Here is a 23,419-nt window from a genome sequence, read left to right on the forward strand (position 1 = left end):
GGAGTTGTCTTCGCCTATACCTGTGGTACAAGCTGAAACTGAATGAGGTGCTATGAAAGGGGAAGCTTGTGCACTCAGTGACTGAGAGGAATCCTTGCACCCTTTCACTTTAGCAGGTACTTACACTGTAATTTATACAGTAAACGTGTGTTCATGCTGCCTAAGCAAGGTTTACGCCCCAGTTGCTGTTACCCTGCAATCTAACATCAAGCTCTTAATTGCCTGTGATCATTAGCGCCTCCCATGCTGATATTTTCTGTTGTACAGGAGGATTCAAAGCTGCAGTAGATAACACTGAACATTCCAGTGCAAGTCCTTCCGCCTTTCTCTCTGCTGCCTCAAATCACTCCGTCCAACTGACCCCCCCCCTCCCCCCGATCCAAACCCCTTCTCACTCCAGCGGCTGGGACAGGGGCACCAGGTGGGCGGGGAACCACGCTATAACTGAAACATCATTCGACGACGACCCCAGATCAGACGAGACAACCCACTGAATTTTAGCATATTACTAAGTGGAGGAAAAGAAGCTAGCCAAGATTACCCCAGTGGCGGCGAGCGAACAGCCCAGCGCCAGACTCGTGATGCTTGTATCATAGTTTATCATCTTTTTTTTTTTAGCATTTTCCACCTTATTTTATAGCAAGAGAGAGACAGGAAAGGCAGGGGAGAAAGAGAAAGGGGATAACATGCAGCAAAGGGCCCGGGCTGGATTTGAACCCAAGCCGCTGCGGAGAGGACTCAACCTTATGATATGCCCTCTACCGGGTGAGCCACCCCCACGCCCCCGTATCCATGTAAACAGATATGTTTTCCAGCGAATCTCTTAGTTACACTACTATTGCTCATGTAAAGCAGCAATATTGGGTTGGGCTTGTTGTATTAGCGTGCGATAATATTAAGAACGCGACTTCACACAGCAGACCCAGTACTGTCAGGTTTCTGGTGAGGTTGTGGGCTCGGTTTCTCGCTCAGAGCCAACCCTCACTCCTCCCCCATCTTCACCCTGAGTCCAAATATGATCACGTCCTGTTAAAAAAAAAAAAACAAAAAAAAAACAAGATGGTGACAGGAAAATGCCAAACTCGAGGCTTCAAAATGGTAGTGCTGGATGTCACAGTGTCTACGTTCGTTATTTCATACAGTCTACGGTTATTACACTAGGATGTGTGACATCATTTAGCTAAATCAGAGTCAGCTCCGAACACTTGAAACTCCGACTAATGGGTAAGAATTGATCGTTCTGACATACCCCTATATCTGGAAAGCGGCATACCTAGTTTGGCTTATTTCATGAAGAAGAGCTTACCTGGGACCATTATCGTTAGCTGGAGTGGGCTTTTAACTTTATTGCAGGCTGAAATTCCCTCATTTAGCCTCCAGCATACCTCTGTGCCAACCTCCTCTTTCTAACTTCTCTTTTTCCACTCAAACTTTTTTTTAGGCCTCCATTGACCCAATTTGAGAGGGACCAAGCATAATCACTGAAAATGCTTCAGGCTAATATTCCATTTCATTAGCAAAAGAGGACAACATCCTAACTGCTCAGTTAGATTTACTGCACTCAAATGTTCATCAGGCGATACAGTTAATTGTGTATTAAGAGCAATGAGGGATGGTATAGATGAAGTTGTCTCTTTATTTTTGCTTACTATCGGTGTTAGTTTGTTTTTGTTATTTTGCTCAAGGTACTGGTGTGTGGCTGTAGCTCTTTTGTTTTTTACTCTAGCCATTCTTTCCGAGTTTTGAGTTTGTCTAGTTATTCCTCAGAGCAAAAACTTTGTTGTTGCCAGGTTTAGGCCAGGTACTCAATGTTGTATGTAAATAAATGGAGAGTGCAACATTTAAGAGGGCACATTGTTCTGTCCGGGTAGCATAGCGGCCTATTCCATTGCCGTTGCCTAACAACATGGGGATCGCTAGTTCGAATCCCCATGTTACCTCCGGCTTAGTCGGGCGTCCCTGTGGACACAATTGGCCATGTCTGTGGGTGGGAAGCTGGATGTGAGTATGTGTACTGGTCGCTGCACTAGCACCTCCTTTGGTCAGTCCGGGTGCCTGTTCAGGGGGGAGGGGGAACTGGGGGGAATAGCGTGATCCTCCCACGTGCTATGTCCCCCTGGCAAAACTCCTCACTGTCAGGTGAAAAGAAGCGGCTGGCGACTCCATATGTATTGGATGAGACATGAGGTACTCTGCAGCCCCCCCCCGCATCGGCAGAGGGGGTGGGAGCAGTGATCGGGATGGCTCGTAAGAGTGGGGGTAATTGGCTAGATTCAATTGGGGAGAAAAAGGGGGAAATTAAAAAAGAAAAAGAAAATAAATAGGGCACATTGTTCTGTGCACTTGGAAAGGGTTATCTAAGGACATTTTCACACCTATAGTCTGTTTGCTTTGCTTCGAATCAGGGACTAATTCGTTACAATTTTGCAACCTGGTTCAGTTTGTTTTCACACGGCAATATTAAAAAAGGACCAGAATTGATAAACAAATGCCATGTGCAAGAAAACTATTCCCTCATAAATCAGAATGTTTGTACGAGAATTTCATCACTTGTCTTATCTTCTGAAAAGAAAAAAATGGGAACAATGCATTAAAAACGGAGCAAACTCATTAGCTCATCATTGCAATTGTCGCGACTCTCTGGCTATTATTCCAGTGTTATCCGTATGCGTATCACATTCACTTTGAATGTGGATCCAGACTTGGTTTCCAAAATAATGTGTTGATGCATTTCATACAAAGATGCACTGCTTCAAGACACTTCAGTATGAGAAGGCACGCTTTAAATAATGCATAAAGTAACATATTCACCCAGCAATTTCTAGTCTGGTGCATCAGGTAAACTTTGTTCTGGTCCACTGGGTTGGATTGAATTCTCACTGCAAATGAACCGCTCCAGGGTTCGATTGGAAGCAAGCCGAGACCACCTTTTCTTGGAGACCTCGGCCCACTTGCTTTGTCCTGCAGCTGTGTTCACATATGCCCAAATGAACCGATCTTTGGGAGGGGCAACACTCCTGGTTTTGAAACAACTGCTCCAAGCGAGCCAGGTGTGAAAGCACACCAACAGATTAAAGGTTTCTTGATTCCCCTTTTAGCCAGCAAAATTGCTGACACCAATTAGCATTGACAGAGAGGAGATTAACAGAAGCTACATTCAAGATCAGAGGAGTGGATGAGAATTTCAGAGAAACAAGATTGAGATGGTTTGGACATGTACAGAGAGGAGGCATAGACTATATAGGAAAGAAGGTATTGGACCTGGAAATACCTGGCAAAAGAAAAAGACCAAGACCAAGGAAAAGAAGGAGAGACCAGATAGAAGAAGACATGAGGAGAGTTGGACTGTGGGAGGGGGATGCGTCAGACAGAAAGCTATGGAGGGTAAAAATCTGCTGTGGCGCCCCCTGAGAAACAGGGAACAAGCCGGAAGAGGAGCAGGAGGAGGAAGGAGAAGAAGAAGAAGCCTACAAATTCTACATCATCTCATTATTTTTGCTCATTGATTCCTGCATTTCAGCGACTGTTTATTGTGTTAGCTATAATGGAGCATGGAAGAATTACACAAGATTTTTTTTTTTTTAGATTTCTTTGGCATATCAAGTGCCAAAATTAATGTTGCAAATGACCTCTTGCTTATTCCAGCACCACTGTGCTTTTTATAGTGGCAGCCCGAGTCTCCCATTGTATCCTGCCTTTATACCAAGTTTTAGCTGCCAAGCAAGGACAACTGTAACTTATTCTTGATATCTGACTTGTCTCCTGTTGCATGGCTTGAACCACTGGGAATGTTCCACTCTACTGACGGACATTGAAGAAGTACTGCATTGTGTGATGTCAATGATGGCTATACATCTACAGTACAGGAAATACTGGAGAAACCACTGTGCTCAGTGACCTTAAGCCTGAGCTCCATTGCCACCTCGTTTCAATCCCAAAATTTCAGAATTTGACTGGGAAAATGGCGATGAGCAGCAGACCCTGTTCTCTCCTTTTGTACCCACCGTGAATACCACTTCCTCTCCACCTTCCTCTTCCTTTATGCCATTTGACCCCTTCCCTTTTTCTCATCAGCTTCTCTATCACCCAGTGTATATAATCATAAACCATCATCTCGTCCATCCCTCCATTTCCCATACCCATTCAAGCTTCAAGATTCTTTATTTGTTACGTCTCATTATAAAAGTATAAGAGGGTAAAATTCTTGAGTTTCGGCTCCTCAACACTGCAGCAACAATAGTAACTGAACAACAACAAAACAGACCAAATAAAACAGCAACATAATAGTGTGTGATGTATGTAAGGTGCTGTGTGTGTGTGTGTGTATAGGCCCAGTCCAATAAATGTGCATACGTGTGTGTGTGTAGTTGTCTGCATATCCGTGTGTGGCTGTGCATGCCAAGCTACCTCTGTGTGTGTGTGTGTGTGTGTGTGTGTGTAAACCGATGATTCGCTGACAGTCTGGCACCTGCTTAGTGTCTCTAATGTTCTTTGTTCAAAAGCCTGATTGCTTGGTGGAAAAAGCTGTTTCGGAGCCTACTGGTCTAGGCTTTGAGGCTGCGGTACCGCTTGCCTGATGGTAGCAAGTCGAACAGTCCATAGTTGGGGTGGCTGGGGTCTTTGATAATCCTACGGACTTTGCTAACACAACGTCCATTGCATATGTCCTGGATGGGGGGAAACTCACATCCACTGATGTCCTGGGCCATCCACACAACCCTCTGCAGTGTTTTGCAGTTGTGGGCAGTACACTTCCCATGCCAGGCGGTGATGCATCCAGTCAGGATGCTCTCAGTTGTGCCTCTGTAGAAGGCCTGCAGAATCCTGGGCCCCATACCAAACTTCTTTAGTCGCCTGAGGTGAAAGAGGCATTGCTGTGCCTTTTTCACCACATGGCTGGTGTGGTCATCCCAGGTGAGGTCCTCGGTAATGTGGACACCGGGGAACTTGAAGCTCTTGACCCCTCTCTACAGCAGTCCCGTTGATGGGGATGGGGTCCAGCCTCCCCCCTCTCTTCCTGTAGTCCACAATCAGCTCCTTGATTTTGTCGACGTTGAGAGAGAGAGGTTATTCTCCTGGCACTACTTTGTTAGACTGTTAACCTCTCTCCTGTGTGCCGTCTCGTCATCTTCGGTGATCAGGCCCATCAACATCATGTCGTCCTTGTCTAATTTCCTCATCCTTCATTACACTGCACCCAACCTTCACTTTGTCCTTCTCCTTCTCTTCTCTACCCCATGCCTTTTTCTCCAGCACAGTTACACCTCGACCCTTTAACAGCCGCTGTGGGAGAGGGTAGCCGGAGAAAAATGGTCCAGGCTGTGAAAAGAATCAACAATCGCCCATTCTGTGTTGTTGGCAGCCATCAACCCTAATGATGATAGGCCATGAACACAGGCTTTTCCACCAACAGGCTGACAGCTGGACTGTCAGATGGGAGGAAGGTCTCCCACTGATGTTGACAACACCAGCTTCTCTGCAGCCACAAGGGCATGGGACGCCGTAGCTCGGTGGGTGGGAAAGAAAGGAGGGACGGAGAAGGAGAGATCAGGGATAAGATGGAAACTAGCATAGTGGCAGCTGGTACATGTATAGATCTGTGTACACAACCCAAGATTGAACAGATGATAGAAAAATTGACAAAAGTAGGATTGAATGGAGAGAAAGGAAATGGGGATGGCAGGGAGAAAGAAAGAGAGAGAGAGAGACAGAGAGAGAGTTAGAGGCAAAAATAAGATAAGTAAATACTGATCAAACGGGAGGAAGGGAGAATTGCCACAATGCACCCTGGGGTGCCACTAGCCAGTGATGGCAAAAACAGGGAAGCGTATGGCTCTCTGGGGCAGTAGAATGGAAGAGGGTAAAAGCAGACTAAGGACAGACAGGAGGAAGGAGAGGAAGAGGTGGACTCACATAATGCTTCTGCATGGGTTTAATGTGATTTTTTTTCAAGACCAGGTGTTTGTGTATACATGTAGGAGGTGGCAATAAAGAATGCAGGGTATGAGACAAGAGATTGTATTTGGTGTCTGTGTGTGTGTGTGTGGGGGGGGGTGTTATAATGTGTGGTAGCTCTGAGCTACAGGGGAATGGTCCTCTTCCTAGTAGCAGTCTATACTTCACTGGGTAGAATGCTGGGAGTCATTCTGTGTGACAAACAGGCTTTATCTCACACCCACACTCAGTCCCTGTGCATCACCCAAACACACACACACACACACACACACACACACACACACACACACACATGCAGACACACACACAGTGGGTTGTTGGATCACTTACAAGGAAAAACGATGATGGTGTTTTCCCTTTGTGCAGACCACAGTCATTACTAAACACACAGGAGAGAGCAAGGAGGAGTAGAGATCATATTATAGCCACAGTGAAATCCCTCATCAATTACTGCGGTTGCCAAAGTGTGTGTGTGAGTGTGTGTGTGTGTGTGTGTGTGTGTGTGTGTGTGTGTGTGTGTGTGTGTGTTCATACAGTCATCTGTGTGTGCGGTCACACACATGTCAATGTGCATGACGTAGATGATGGACTCCTCTGGGTGTTAACGCTTGGGAAGGGTAACGGCAGGTGGGCAGGACTGACGAGTGCAGAAAGATACAGAGGTGTGTTTTGGAGACATCTTTTGTATCCCTGACCGCAGGCCGACCCCCGAGTGGTCTCAATGTGGCCTCAGAGACACAAGTCCGATCAATATAGGATATCTTTACCCCTCGCAGGAGGAAGGATACACCCCGTAACGGCCGTATCACAGACAGTTGGCAACATGCAGTGTTTATGAACGACAGGGCCAAAAGCAAAAGTGTCAGTTATGACAATCTGTTGTCTTGAGTTTCCCAGCGTATCCACATGTCCCTCTCAGCTCCTGTAAAGGACTGGGTTCATCAGCGAGGGGAACAGATATGAAGACAGGACACAAGAATGGGTTACATGACATAGGGTGGGCAGCGCAAAGTGCTTCCCCCTGCAACGCACTTGGGAGGGAACAGTTTGAGTTAATGAGAGGAATAGTGGAAATGAGTAGTGACAGCCGGGCTGGATGACTGATTACCGAGCCACGGCTGGTTCGTAGGTTAGGTCTCCAGGGGTCAAAGGCAGGATACAAATTAGACAAGCATCCTGTCAAGTGTTGAGATGGAAAGACATTAGCACCTTGTTCTTCTCAATCAATCCTGGTTTGTATTGGGAAGATTGCCACATTGACTTCCTCAGGGGAGAGTGTGTGAACTGTGAAAGAGGTGCATATTCATTTGCTTGTCCACACTAATGAGACACGAGTGCATCTGTATGTTGCTGTAGTAGTCTTCGACCTGCAATTTTGGTTAGAGTCCCCTCTCAGATAAGTCCGAGTGTGAAACTTGGATTAAAATACTTGATGAAGGTGTCCGGGTAGCGTAGCAGTCTATTCCATTGCCGACCAACATTGGGCTCGCCGGTTCGATTCCCTGTGTTACCTCCGGCTTGGTCGGGTGTCCCTACAGACACAATCGGACGTGTCTGCGGGTGGGAAGACAGATGTGGGTATGTGTCCTGGTCGCTGCACTAGCGCCTCCTCTGGTCGGTCGGGGCGCCTGTTCGGGGGGGAGGGGGAACTGGAGGGGGGGGGTAGCGTGATCCTCCCACGCGCTACATCCCCCTGGTGAAACTCCTCACTGTCAGGTGAAAAGAAGCGGCTGGCGACTCCACATGTATCAGAAGAGGCGTGTGGTAGTCTGCAGCCCTCCCCGGATCGGCAGAGGGGGCGGAGCAGCGATCAGGACGGCTCGGAAGAGTGGGTAATTAGCCAAGTATAATTGGGGGGGAAGGGGGGGGAATTACCCCCCCCCCCAAAAAAAAATACTTGACGAAGAGTCATCCATAAGGTGACAAAGTGGTTAGAGACCCTGTCTCCCACTATCTACTGATATGCCCTTTAGAGAGATTCAGCAGCTGGTTCTGACAACTTCCAAGGTGCTGTTCTCCAGGAATATCATCCTATGCCAATTCATCAAGTATTAATGTCACACTTTTATTTATATGAAACGGCACTCTCAGTCAGTCTTTTGAGTCATGGGTTTGAGGATCTCATATTATTCAAATCATATTGAAGCATAATGCATTGGAGAAGGGACAGAGAGGAGAGGGAGGGGGGTTTGCTATTGGACCTGCATTAAAAAAAAGGTTTCATGACCTTGTAATTTGCCTTTCATTTACTTTACTTTTCGTTGCACATATCCCGTATTTCCTCTTCCGTTCTCTCCCGCTCCTCTTTAACTTTTTTTTTTGCTGTCATCAGCGATCCTCCTGTCCTTTACCTCCTCCCCACCTCTCTTCTTCAACTTGAAAAAAATAGAACTTCACCCAACTCTGAGGAAAGATCTGAGGCAGAAAAAAAGGAAACACTGACTGATAAACGGAGCCATTTCCTTGTTCTCTCTTTCATTCATATCCACCACGCTTGCATCCTTCTGGCTCGGCGGAGATATTTGGGGAGTAGACGTGGGCGGAGGATGGAAGCGTGAGGCAATAAGAGGGAGTGAGATGGGGAGTTGCAGAGAACAGGAGAGGTGAGGTGTTGGTGGTGGTGGGGGGGAGGGTTTAACGCCTCAACCCCCCTGTATGGTGAGTCAAGGAGAGATTGGAGCATGTCAAGCAGCCCCTGTGTGACTTCCCTGTGCAGACAGGCAGAGATGGAGGAGATGATTGGAAGATGTTTTTATTTTCTGGGTGTTTTGTTTTGTTTTTGTTTTTTTTTCTTGTGGAAGCATGCCGTTGTCTCATTAGAGGGAATTGAGGGGGGGGGGGACGTCTGTCTATCTGTCTGTTTCACCCACTAATTGAGGTTGGGGGAAGGGCAAGGGTGGGTGAAGCAACTCTCCAAAATAATCCGATGAACGATAACCAGAAATCATTCATTTTCCAGTAGTGTGTGTGTGTGTGTGTGTGTGTGTGTGTGTGTGTGTGTGTGTGTGTGTGAGAGATCGAGAGAGAGAAATCAACAAACAGGACGAATGGGCGGGGAGGTGGGGGGTGGAAATCTGATCGTGCGGTGTTCCTCTATGCTTGTGTACACGTGTACTTCATCCCAGTCCCACACATTTCCTTCTAATTGTCCTAATCTCCTCTCCTCATAGTCTGTTATTTTTAGCAACTGATAAAAGCCTGCTGAGTTTCATTCCCCGAGGTGGGGTGATTTCGTTCTATTACCGCTGGTACGAATTATAATCTTTTTCCTCCAAATCTCTCTTGGGAACTAAGACCGAATCAATCCAGCTGCATGCTAGGTAGTTAAAACAGCGAAATCATTGCAACAACTCAAGTCAAGACTCTCCATGAAAAAAAGGGGGGGGGGAGAAAAGCAGATTGCTTTGTGCCATGCATCATTGCACCCACAACAGCCTTGATTTAAAAGAGCAACAGGCAAAATCCAATGGCCTCTTCCATAAACTGTACTGTTTAGAAATACAGCTACATCCAATCACATATATTCACCCATATATACCTCATTATTCTACTATTGACCTTTCTCTTAACCTTTATATTGGTTGCTGTGGAAGCCAAAGGATGCTTTCTAACACAAATGATCATGTGGGCAAGTTTGTCAGGTACAATGGCCCTGGCACCGGAGCTCATAATCAATGAACATGAATCCTGGCAAGAAAGTAGATGACTTACGGAGCAAGGCCTGGTGAGAATAGAGGGCTTGCCGGACCCGAGCTGCACGGGGGTCTTCATCTTTAGATCTTGATATGGTTGTAATTGAGAGACCCTAGCTATGAATAAGCTAGCAGTGTGTGTGTGTGTGTGTGTGTGTGTGTGCACATGTGGGGGGGGGGTCAGATGGATTTATTTCTCATAGTACTCTTCTATTCATGTGCTACGCTGTTATGTGCAGACAAAAACCATAGGGCCCAAGGCGTTACATTCTTTCCAAATGAACTTTAGCACTCCGACATAAAGGCTACAATTGGATATACACCCGTGTGTATACACACACAAGGCTGTCAAAACCCCCTCAGAGGCCAAAATATATAAACACGTTAATAACCGCATTACCTCAACAGAATCAAGAAACAAAATGCCAGCCGATGTAAATGCTCATCATGCGCCGCAGCACAGCCATGAAGAGGTACCGTCAGGGATTACCAGTTGCACACTGTGATAATGTCAGGGGGTGGGGGGTGGGGGGCTAATAATGTCAGGTGGGGGGGGTTCTCCCGAAGGAAACTTTGTCCTTTTAAAAACACATTTTCCAACATCATACGCACATCTTTTGCAACGCATCACTTCAGCAAATATCTCAGCAAGTTGCAATATTTTTTTTTTGCATTTAAAAAAAAAATTGCAGTATTTGCAATATTGAAACTGTTCTCTTCTCTGTCTTTTGTCTCTCTCTTTGAATCATGTCTTCTCCTTTCTCTTTTTTCTGTGCATGTGCAGTCTGTCCTCCTCCCAGGTCTCCATGGTGACGGTGGTCGCCACCTGGACATTGCTTGGCATCCCCCTTATCATATTTTCTTTTTATATATCTTATAAATCCATGTAATTTTGTTATCCTGTTTTAATATTATTTCCTTCTCTCACTCAGATGTGTAACTAATTTTTTTTTTTTTTAAATGGTGATGCTGGTCGCGTGGCTCAGGTCCTGGGGTGTTCCTGTGGCGTCTGGACACTGCTTGGCATCCTCCTCATCATATTCTTCATATATTTTTTAATTCCATCATAACGCTGTTATCCTCTTTCAATGTCATATTGTGTAAATTGTGTAAACACAACATCCATTGCACGTCTGTCCGTCTTGGGAGAGCGATCCCTCCTCCTCTGTTGCTCTCCCTGAGGTTTCTTCCTATTTTTTCTCCCTGTTAAAGTTTTTTTTTTGAGGGCGTTTTCCTTATCCGATGTGAGGGTCTAAGGACAGGATGTTGTGTTGCTGTAAAGCCCCCTGAGGCAAATTTGTAATTTGTGATACTGGACTATATACAAATAAAACTGACTTGACTTAAGCAATACAGATTCTGTCCTGCTAGCCTGTTCTGTTTCTGATTAATCAGTGAATACTTACAAAGAAGATGAAGAAAAAAAATCCTGCAGGAATTCTGTAGGACGACGCATCTTTGATGGCCTCAGTGGTAAGTCGGGTGAGATGATCGGAATGCTTTGCTGTCTGTCATTCTGGTGATTAGGCAATATTTACACACTTCACAATGACGAGTAAGAGGCGGTCAGGGCAACAGACAAATACCTCCTTGCATTTCAACGAAAAAGAATGGTATGGGCTTTCAAAGAGCTGGGCACGATTCAAAAAACACAGGTGGATGTGCAAAGAGAATCTGTGAGCCAACTCTCGCTCCAAAGGCTCTGCACGGGTGAGAAATGGAGAATCAAGAAAGAGCGGAGGAACTGCACACTGCTTAAGAAGCCGATATCAGGTTTTCTCAGTCCTGTAACCTCTGCATTGAACCGATGGTTTGTAAACTCAACAACAATCCGATAATATGAATAAATTTATTAAAATTCATATTGTCGATTCACATCAGGGGGGATCTGTATCTTTTTTGGCATCCTTTTTAGAAATTCATTATTTTTGAAGTCGTTATTTGTTCATTGCTGTATGACGACCAAAATTGAGTTTTGTTATACCCCGTGGGTATGGTTTTGAATAGAGAGAAGAGCATTTTGTATGGCTATAAAGACTGCAGGTAGAAACCATGACTGTTACCTCTCACCTGAAGGACTGTCTGGACATTATGTCGTGCAGCATTAACGCCTGGTTTATAGAGCTGTTCACTTACTGTTGCATTGAAAGTCCAACCACCACTGTGTTTATGGCACAGTATTGTATGGAGGGTATATCCTACAGGACAATTATGCATATAGAATACACCTACATACTGGTTCTAAGCTTTAAAATGTATGTATGGATCCCATGACCAACTAAATGATTGCTACAACGATTGTCCTGCAGAGGTCATCCTGTCTAGAGAACAATATTTATTCTTCACTTCCTTTGGATTTCCCCCCATTTTCTCCCCGATTGTACTTGGTCAGTTATCCCACTCTTCTGAGCCGTTCCGGTCGTTGCTCCACCCACTCTGCTGATCCAGGGAGGGCTGCAGACTACCACATGTCTCCTCCGATACATGTGGAGTCACCAGCCACTTCTTTTCACCTGAGAGTGAGCAGTTTCGCCAGGGGGGGCATAGCGTGTGGGAGGATCACGCTATTCCCCCCAGCTCCCCCTCCCCCCCTGAGCAGGTGCCCCGACCGACCAGAGGGGGTGCTAGTGCAGCGACCAGGACACATACCCACATCTGGTTTCCCACCTGCAGAAACGGCCAATTGTATCTGTAGGGACGCCCGACCAAACCAGAGGTAACACGGGGATTCAAACCAGCAATTCCTGTGTTGGTAGGCAACAGAATAGAGCACTAACACTACCCGGACGCCCCCTTATTCTTCATTTTTTGTGTGACAGGTCAGTTAAATAATGATGATTAACATAATTAAAAATGTATAAAGATGAAAGGTCAGTCTGCTCCTAGCACCTCGTTTTTTCCACTGCCAATCTAAGTTAGGTTTGTTCTCCAGGGCCAACTGAAAAATAAAGACAGATACTTTGGGCTTGTGCCTTATTTGTACCCATGCTGTTTCCAACAACAACACAAACAACAAAAACAACAACAACATATTAACAGACTGCTTCGTTTAATCTTTCTCCTCAGCTTGCTTTCACCACAGAAATCCTAGAATATCAACAGAACGACTGACTCAGCAAAGAATTCTGGAGTAATTGTGCATCGTGTCCATGACCTACCATATAGAGTGACTGTGGCAGAAGTCCAGGGCGGAGATGATCTGTCTAAAAAACTTCCTGGCCTCTTTGGGTGTTAACCTGCCCTTCTTCACCAGATAGTCAAACAGCTCTCCGCCAGACACGTGCTCTAGCACCAGGTACCTGGGAGACAGAGAGACGGAGAAGAAAGGCAGAGAGAGGAAGACATAGAGGGAAAGAAAGGAAAGGGCAAGATGGGGGTTTGGCGGAGGGGGTGGGGGGTGAGGGAATCGGTGGAGGAATATGAGAAAAGATCAATAAAACAGCGAGAGTTCATTCCCAAGAAAGTCTCACATACAAAGATAGAGAACATCTCACATAGAGAATATGTGCTCCACAGGGCTCCTTCACGGGGCCCCAAACAGAATGTGGGGGAGGGGGGGACAATTAAGAGAATGCCGTGTGGGTTGATAGGAGATTTCATCTTCCCCATGGTCCTTGTAACCAATGTTATCCCACAGATTACGGATGCAAAAACCGATCTCCCTAGAGCCATATAGTGTTGAGCATTTATCTTTTCATACAGAAATCTCGGGATCAACGTGACGTACACCAAGGCACCCAGAGTATATTACAGCCACATGTGGCAGGTGTCGAAGAACTATGCCCTCTGACACCCTCTGGGAGACAATGAAAGGACAAAAAAAGGCGAATTGCGCTACAAAAAGATGGAAACGTTGAGCTGAGAGCTCACAGAGGAGTTCAGTGAAGAGGACATATAAGGGATTGAGGAGCTTGTGAGCTCTCCTAAAATAAAGATGATGTAAGCTTCTGTGACAGTCTTTGTCTCAGCAAGGGGTTATTCAACCAACCTCGACAAAAGACAAGGAGAGGGAAGAAAAAGAGACGGCTGAGAGATTGGGAAACGCTTCAAACTTGTGGGCTGTACTTCTGGTCCTTCCCTCTCGTCTCTCCATTTTGCTCTGCTGTGACCTCCCAACTCCCCGCACCACACAGCCACATGCAAAGGTGCAAATCCACATGCATGCACACACACATATTTTTGTGACGACCCCTGACTAACTGACATTCCTTCTCCAGCCCTTAACCCTAATCTTAGTTTATTCCTAAATCTGACTTTAACCCTAAATCCCAGTCCTAACCCTAAAATTACCCCTTAAAGAAGTGAGGCAAAAAAAATTCCTCACTGAGCAAAAATGTCCTCACAAACTGAAATTAGTCTTCAAAAATATGGCCCAACAATGCCAACACACACACACACACACACACACACACACACACACACACACACACACACACACACACACACACACACACACAGAGCCGTCCCTTCCACCACCACATTGTTTATAAACGGGTGGATTCTCGGCGCGTGTGGGGCTGGGGTTGCGGGGAGCAGTCTGTCATCCTGACTGCACGGCCATGCTCCAGGGCTCCAAGGGGACAGAGGGCAATGAATCTTTTCTGACCCGGGCCAGGCTCTGCTTCTGTGGGCCGCAAGCCAGTTGTGGTCTGGTCTGGCCTGGACTGCTCATATATCCTGCATCACACCTTCTTCCATCTTCACCGGGACAAATTGAAACTCGGACAAGCGGTGAAATACTCTCTCTTATTACGTGTGTGTGCGTGTGTGTGTGTGTGTGTGTGAGCTTGTCCTCTTGTCACCACCTGTTACTGGCCACTGAGCACACACTCGTTAAATAGTTCCCAAGTCTCAACAGCGCCTTTGGCGAAACGCAGCATCTTGTATTTATGTGTTTATAGACACAAAAGACTACACCCACAAACTCACTGACGCACTGCTATAAGTGCTCCCACTTGCCGCAATTTTTAGAACGACACTTACCATAATGTGATTATGCCAGTATTATGAATATGTATACACGAGACATTTATATTTGTTCTTCTCTCCCCTGACTGCAGAAAATAGATACTGCAGACAGAAAGAAACATCACAGCATCAAATTTAACATCAGCTCTACTCATGAGTAAAAAGCGAGGAAATTACAAAACCAGCTGAATAGCTAGTCCCCTTAACTTCGTACTTCAAGGGCAATTTCATCATCGCTGAGTGGTCATTCATTTGTGCCTTTTTGCGAAAGTATGGAGAAATAACAACGATGACATCTGATCTATTTACACACTTATTGTAGGGATATTGCAAATCTGATTGCATCAGTTTTCTCCCCATCTCTAGTACACAAACGCACACGATAAACAAACAACTATATTGCATAAAAATAAGGAAATAACAAAACTACACATATCATGGCGGTGCCTGTCTTCGCCAGCTAAATAATGGATTTCAAGACTCGTAGTTTACTGGGTTTAGCCCTGCCCTTATCAACTGCTAACAAGATCTTTCAAGGGAAGTTGTAGAATTGCGTGGTTATGAAATGCAGAGTAAGACAAGTCACTGAAGATGCAAATGTAAAACAGTTTATCTTCTGCGATGTCCTCCTCAGCATGCTGCTAGTGACCAGCTGCCAAAAGTGACGAAGCAATTTGCACAAAATGCGATTTTGATAATCCAGTTATGTGGGGTATGAATCATAATATTCTGCAATTCCTTTCATCTAAAAATACGATATGTACAGTACCGCATGTTGAATCCTATTTGGCTTGTAAGCATAAGATGAGAGTTAATTGAATTCAGTTGACAAACAGTCCTTCTGAGGAGCAAGGGGGCTGGCTACAAGAGAGGACTGATGGGCCTGTCACTCACCACTGCTAAAATTAGCTCATGTGTGTGTGTGCTTGTGTGCTTGTGTGTTGTGTGTGTGCACGTGTGCAATGGCAGAAGACTGATCAGATTGATATGGGGGCCACTCTCCATGGCTAATGTTGCTTAACACAGTGATGTTGCCTCTCATTAGCATGTCGTGGTGTTTACATAATGGAGGCTTCCTCCCTCTATTAGCAGTCCTCTAGCGACCAGGACTAAATTAAATGCTTCACGCCAGCAGTAATAGAGCACCCGGCTCTCCAGTGCTATCAGTGTTCCCCTCCAATTACACCACACCGATCAAAATGGCTCCTTGAACCAACAACCTCATCTGTGGGATTCTGAAGACCATTACGGAGGGGGGGGGCATGGTGGGGGGTTTGATGGTATTGATATCTGTGAACCACAAAAGCTTTCATGGACACTTAAACACAGGAAGGATCAATTTCATTTGCTGTTACAATAGTAGGTGGTGATGTGTCATTAAATAGGAAGCCCATTATTGCCTCAGTCAATAAAATGATAATGCGGTGGCAGTGGTTTCTGCTCTTTGCAATTATACCAAGACATTGACTGAACATTATGACAGAGCGTATTCTACCAAAATCACGTTAGACTCATCACCCGCTGATGATACTCACAGGTATTTCTTATTTTCGTAGACATCGTGTAGTTTTAAAACATGGGGGTGTTCTATGAGCTTCAGGATAGCTATTTCTCGTTCCACCTGTGGGAGAAAGAAAGGGTGGGAGGGAAGGAAAGAGAAGCAGGGAGGCGAGGAAGAAACAAAGGAGGAGAGACAAAGAGTTAAGGAATGTTAATCTAACATATTTTGCATTGCATCTTAAAATAAAAGCATCTTTACCTGCACTCCCAACTATAAAGATAAGTTTTATTTACTACTGCTGCCCTAACATAGTGATAGCAGTGGGGGTCACATAGAGCAACACTAATCTCAGATTGGCCTGTGATGATTTTTTTTTACCCCCCCCCCCTTTTCTCCCCAACTGTATCCAGCCAATTACCCCACTCTTCCGAGTCGTCCTGGTCACTGCTCCACCCCCTCTGCTGATCCGGGGAGGGCTGACGACTACCACATGCCTCCTCCAGTACGCGTGGAGTCGCCAGCCGCTTCTTTTCACCTGACAGTGAGGAGTTTTGCCAGGGGGACGTAGCGCATGGGAGGATCACGCTATTCCCCCTCCCCCCTGGAACAGGTGTCACGACCGACCAGAGGAGGCGCTAGTGCAGCGACCAGGACACACACCCACACCCGGCCGCCCACCCGCAGACACGGTCAACTGTGTCCGCAGGGACGCCCGACCAAGCCGGAGGCAACACAGGGATTCGAACCAGCGATCCCCGAGTTGGTAGGCAACGGAATAAACCGCTACACCACCCGGACGCCCCATGTTTTACCATTTTAAACTCATACCATGTTATATTTTTTCCTTAAGTCACCCGAGTAGGTCACCGTTGGAGACAAGAGCTGACAGGGACCTTTATGCTTGAATTCAATAAACACATGCAGTACAATTTCACTGGATTCAGCACTCTGGAAAATCCGACCTCCGACTCGGAGAAATGCAATGGAATAGTTATTGAAGTTGGAAATCCAAGTCAGACTCTCATGCAAGATCTCACTGGGCTGGAGTTTGCTGAGTATAACACATTTTTTTGGGGGGGGGCTTTATCCCCCTTTTTCTCTCCGATTGTATCCACCAATTACCCCACTCTTCCGAGCCGTCCCGGTTGCTGCTCCACCCCCTCTGCCGATCCGGGGAGGGCTGCAGCCTACCATGTCTCCTCCGATACATGCTGAGTCAGCAACCGCTTCTTTTTACCTGACAGTGAGGAGTTTAATCAGGCGGATGTAGCATGTGGGAGGATCACGCTATTCCCCCCAGTTCCCCCTCTCCCCTGAACAGGCGCCCCGACCGACCAGAGGAGGCGCTAGTGCGGCAACCAGGACACATACCCACATCCGGCTTCCCTTCCCGCAGACACGACCAATTGTGACTGTAGAGACGCCCGACCAAGGCGGAGATAACGCGGGGATTCAAACCGGAGATCCCTGTGTTGGTAGGCAACGGAATAGACCACTACACTACCCGAACGCCCGAGTATAACACACCTGACATCACAGCAGCATGGCAGCAGACATGGTGAGCTGCAAAAAGAACTCCCTTTGCATCAATTAATTAATCAATTAATTAATTGTAAAGCGCTTTGAGTGGCTGTTGCAGCTAGAAAAGCGCTATAGAAAATGCAACTTGACTGATTGATTGATTGCTCAATTGTACTCTTTAGTCTTTGTGTTATGGAAACACGTGTTCTAACTGATTGAAATGACTGCAACTATTTGCATGTAACTCCAGTACAGATGCTTGGAGAATTCAAAGGCTTGCCAAATAAACAGGTATTTACTGCGGGTCTACCCGTGCGTTCCCGAGCAGATGTACTGGGATGCATTCAGATGGGAAGTGAGAATTTCAGATTTGGAACGACCGACTTCAAACCTCCAGCAGAACGAAGCAATAGAGTACAGCATGACGGCTATGAGGCTAAAAGGATTTCAGATGCATCGCTTAAGCAGAGACGAAAGAAAACTAGTTTGCCTTCATCTTATCATCGATCCTTTGTACCCTTTCTCATCTAACCAACATTGCTCAATACTTTGCGGGCACATTTCATGAGCATGCTTTGCTCAAACTCAACATGCACGCTGTTGTAAACCGACTGAATTACGTAGGAATTGTAAAGTACAATACCCTGTCAGCTTCTGTCAAGTAAGAGTTCAGCCTATGGGCAAAGAGGGCTGTCATAACATCAACACAGGAACATCAAATTCTCTTGAGTTTCTGTGCAAGCATTCCCCTGCAGTCACTTCCAGACAGGGGCTGTACAAACAAACAAACACACACACACACACACACACACACACACACACACACACACACACACACACACACACACACACACACACTGTGCCCAGAACAAGCAGCAAATTGACAAGAGTACATTAGAGTACTTGTGTCTCTTCATTGCTTAAAAAGCCGCCAAGAGACACAGCGAACATTTTTGGGGCAGGTGACTTGGCTTTCTGCTGAAACGGTAAAGATGGGTCAGGATTTGTGTGGAGGCCATGGTCACCGTGCCGCCGGCGATCAGCACAGATTCCACAGTGCCAGAAGCCAACCTGCAGGACACAAGGAGGGCAGAGCACATGCAGCACTACCCGCACCACTCCAATCTCCTTTTCTTCAGTTCTACTTCGGCTCCTCTATTCGTCCTGTCTCCACCCCCCCACCCCCACACCCTTGTTGTCCCCTTCCTCTACCGCTGCCTTACATCTCCAGCTCTGACAGATGAGAGAAGAGATGAGAGGACAGAGTGTGTGAAAGGCTCTTCTGCCCTGTCTCTTCTGTCAATTTCACTCTGTCTCTTCCCTGTGCCACAGCCTTCACTTTGCTTTTGTGTCATACTCTTGGCTTGATGTGCACTCAAGTGGAGTGAAGTCAAAGTTCTTGTTTGTGTATTTGCCAGACTCCAACAAAATCGTTTGCTTGACGAAGCATAAAATCAGGTTCCTCCTTGTTACACTCCTTGCATGGCTTTATCAATTCAGAGTGAATCGCGTTAAAGATCTTTAATGACGGCCCAGCTCGTGTATAACACCGCAAATACTGTAAAACTGTCTGATGTGCCTCCTTCCTGCCTTTCCATCTCAGTTTATGTATTGTCAACATTTTTTTTGCAAGGCCACCATTGATGAAAGCTTTGTTATAAAAAGTTGCCAAGTTTACGTTCATTCACCAACGGGGAGGAAACACACATTGAAGTATGACTGCGGTAGAAGGTACAGAAACAAAACAAGTCATCAGAGAATATGAATCAAGGCACAAGTCTGTCTGCATAACTCTAATGAGCATTAGTGTTGAGTATCAGTGGGAATACCAACTTGGCTAATCAGGACTAATCCAAAAACTAATGAGTGCTATCAGCAATTCCTACACCGAGGCACTTCCTCACCTGAAGCTGAGGTGCTGCTGTTAAGTATGTGCCCAGGGTAGCCTGCTAGCTGGCGGCAGGGTTCCCTGCAGAGATACTAATGCTACCCAGGACTCATGGAGATGAGCCGTCTAAATGCTACAGAGCCAGCAGCCTGTTTCCTAAGCTTCCTTTAAGCGCCTCCTTTCAGTTAATTGAAATGAGAGAAATGAGCTTAATGTGCAGACTTAACTGTACAACCACCCACTTATCGTGAGATTAGTTAATGATTTACAGACTGATGTCAATGCGTGGAGGTCAAGCTTTTTCCTAGCTTTCGCTCCAACTTGTTGTGAAACGTCTAGTGTGTTGGGGTAGTGTTCTGTGCCTGTCACGTCTCACTCTCAACCTTCACCGCTTGCTAGCAGAAATGCGAACAGGAGAACCGGGCACGTAAGTCTCTCCCTGCCAGTACATAGCCTCTCCAACAGCAAGCCCTATGTAGCGTCTCCTTGTGGCGACACATGGTAACGGGGTACACCATGGACCCTGGCTGAACTACAAGGGACTCGGAGGAGGTCTGGCCCCTAGACGTGCGGTACGCAGGCCCACCAGTGTGTGGATATTCCCTGATGCCCACAAACCAGCCCCCAGCTATGGGTTAAATAGTGTCACTGCTTAGTGGCTACCTCGGGGGAGGAATAGGCTACGGGAGTAAACCCCCACAGAAAATCATCGTCCACAGCGCTGTTGTTTTTTGTTTTCTCCTTGCTCTTTTGTATCTGTTTAAGTGAGAAAGTACTGCTGGTGTCGTGTGTGGCTACCGCTTCTCCCTCTCGTAGCCCCCCTTTCCCATCCACCCCTGTATGTTTGTTGTTTGTGCTATGTTTATCTGTTGTCTTGTTTCACCCCCTTTATTGTAAAGCGACTTTGAGCGTTAGAAATTGTTATATAAGATTGATTTATTATTATTATTATTATTATTACCTAGGAAAACAACATCAGACCTTCAAGACACTTTCTCACTCACACTCACCACTCACCACACACACACACACACACACACACACACTAACCGTGTACTCAGAACTCCTCAAAGTCTACACAAGCACATCCATCGTCAGTTCTGTCCTGCCAGCAAAATGTTCCATGCTGCTTCATCCAAGTTTTTATTACTTTCACTTTCTCATACCCCATCTTCTCAATGTACCCCCCCCCCTTCACCAGCTTCAAAACCTCACAGTAGCATCATGCTACCCATACAGTGTATGCCAGGTGGCCGGCCTCTATCCTGGCCTAGCTGCTATAGATGCCATGCTGTCTCATTATCTTCCACATCTGTCAGTGTGGACATGCCTCTCCACTCTCCATAGCACTTCATTAAGCCTTTATTAGCAAGCAGCTGGACATCATCCTCTGGCTCACATGCACAAGTACACACATATGAGTGGACAGGCTGGGGAAAAAAAGCATACAAGCTTGCTTACACATACAAAATCATGTTCACATGTGTCGGCTGAGGAGACTTCCACAAGAAAAATGAATGGAGAAAGAAAGTAAATGACAAACGAAGATGTAGGAGAAAGCTCAAGTAGAAAAGGTCAGTCTCTCCTCTCCTTCCCTCTCCTCCCACTTCATCTCCATTCCCTTGTCTTTCCCTGTATCTTGTTTCTTGTGGTTTGCTATGCCAGGTCAGTGTATCGCCTGTCTGTCAAACTGCATGATAACCAAGCCGGAGAAACAAGAAAACAGGTAGAAAAAAAAAGAGAGAGAAAAAAATCCCTTTCCTTTCTACCGTCTCCTCGTCAACGCAAGGTCGAGCGAGAGTGCAAGACTGACACTAATCCAAATTGGTTATTGGACAGGGAGATCATTTGTCTTGCAGATTATCGTTGTGGAGCGGCTGCTATTAGCAGCAGAGGTCAGAGCAGAAGCCTGATGTTGGACGAGCTCATTGGCAACACATCGACCAATGGAGGTTCTTACTAGTGTCATATCCTGCCTTACTGAAAGGATCGATAGGCTGGAAACTGCAGTCCAGCAGCGGAGACGTTAACAGCCAAGATGGTACAGGTCTCTTGTCCTGGCTGTTAATGTTGCACGTAACTAGCTCCTATGGCAAATGCAGTTATATTTACGGGATGTATACTAGTGCACATCTGAGTTGCGTGGAACGCACACCTCAGTGAGTTCCTTGATGCAAATAATGGAGCAATGTAATGGGAATTGTTTATTAACGCGTATTCAACTAAAAAAAAGGTGCAGATGACATCTCACTACCGAGCTCCAACAAACTGCCTGCTGTTACTCTAAATTGGAAAAGCTGCAGAACCATTTTCTTCACCCTGGAATTTCATTTCGGCGTTGTTGTGCTTGATAATATATCTAATACAATTTTATTATTATCAGTTATAACGTAGTTTGCAGGTACAGATGGCATGTTATAACAGAGAAGTGCACAACTGTGTGAAGGCTGTGTGGGAGAGCTTGGTAGAGAAGACTGGAGGAGAGCAGGGGGTAAGTACGCTGGCCACGGGTCGACATGGATAAATTAAGTATGATATTAACCCGGACTCCCTTGTGCCGATCCATGCTCAGAGAACAGAAGCTATGTTAGCCTTCCTCATCAGACTACTAGTCGTTTTTTTTGGGGGGGGGGGATTCCCCCCGGCCAATTACCCCTCACTCTTCCGAGCTGTCCCGGTCTCTGCTCCACCCCCTCTGCCGATCCGGGGAGGGCTGCAGACTACCACATGCCTCCTCTGATACATGTGGGGTCGCCAGCCGCTTCTTTTCACCTGACAGTGAGGAGTTTCACCAGGGGGACGTAGCACATGGGAGGATCACGTTATTCCTCCCAGTTCCCATCCTGAACAGACACCCCGACCGACCAGAGGAGGTGCTAGTGCAGCGACCAGGACACATACCCACATCCGGCTTCCCACACACAGACACGGCCAGTTGTATCTGTAGGGACGCCCAACCAAGCTGGAGGTAATGCGGGGATTCGAACCGGGATCCCCGTGTTGGTAGGCAATGGAACAGACTGCTATGCTACCCAGATGCCCCAAATTAACCATGACATTAACCTGAACTCCCTTGTGCTACTCCATGCTCACAGAACAGAAGCTATGTTAGCATTCCTCATCAGACTACGAAAGATTCTTTGAAATACAATGGCAGTCCTGGATTTGAATGCTGGACAAGTGAATAAAAAACGATTGGCTCTATCAGTGGTGTCAGGGCTGGCATGGCTAAGATCCCAGTGACAGAGGACATGAGATCAGAGACAACCCGGCTACAGCAAAGACACATGGGGATTAGATTCATGTCACACGTTTCACATGGAACAAAGAGACAATCCCAAACCTCCGAGAGGAAAACACTGGATCACAGGCTCTATCATGTCCCACACTCCTCCTCTTACCGTCTCTCATTTTCTTTCCGTCTCGGTCTCTCTCTCTCTCTCTCTCTCTCTCTCTCTCTCTCTCTCTCTCTCTCTCTCTCTCTTCATCTCTCAGACCAGCAGAATGAAAACAGACCTTCTCTAAGTGAGCAAGTGAATGGCCTCTTGATACTGTGATCTGAGGAGCAAAGTCATCAGGGCAGTGATGTATGTCAGAAAACTACCAAAGAGCGGAACCAGGGGGAACATGTAAGGTATAGTGTGTGTGAAAGAGAGAGAGAGAGAGAGAGAGAGAGAGAGAGAGAGAGAGAGAGAGAGAGAGAGAGAGAGAGAGAGAGAGAGAAAGTCGGCATATTGGCAGTATAGCGGCTAATCCCCCTGAGTTTTGTAGCCTCTTTTGTTACTAATTAAGAAAACACGCGGCACACATAACCCATTTGGCAGCACCATGCACAAAAAAGCAAACGGGGAAGTGAAGATGGGTAAAGGAGGGTGGCAGCAATGAGCGGAGAAA

The 23,419-nt window shown here is 46.3% G+C and overlaps 1 protein-coding gene across 2 annotated transcripts in view; it reads right to left on the bottom strand.

Moving 5' to 3' along the window:
• The window catches only part of LOC130113664 (serine/threonine-protein kinase BRSK2), a 267,862-nt gene that overhangs the window by 58,220 nt on the left and 186,223 nt on the right, over nt 1–23,419 (bottom strand). For both annotated transcript variants that reach the window (XM_056281239.1, XM_056281238.1), the window contains exons 3-4: nt 16,151–16,236; nt 12,806–12,946 (exon numbers count right to left, since the gene is read on the bottom strand). In XM_056281239.1, the coding sequence (XP_056137214.1) occupies nt 12,806–12,946; nt 16,151–16,236 (227 nt within the window). The remainder of the gene's footprint in view (nt 1–12,805; nt 12,947–16,150; nt 16,237–23,419) is intronic.

Source organism: Lampris incognitus, chromosome 6 (assembly GCF_029633865.1).
Source record: "Lampris incognitus isolate fLamInc1 chromosome 6, fLamInc1.hap2, whole genome shotgun sequence".
Classification (NCBI taxonomy): Eukaryota; Metazoa; Chordata; class Actinopteri; order Lampriformes; family Lampridae; genus Lampris; species Lampris incognitus.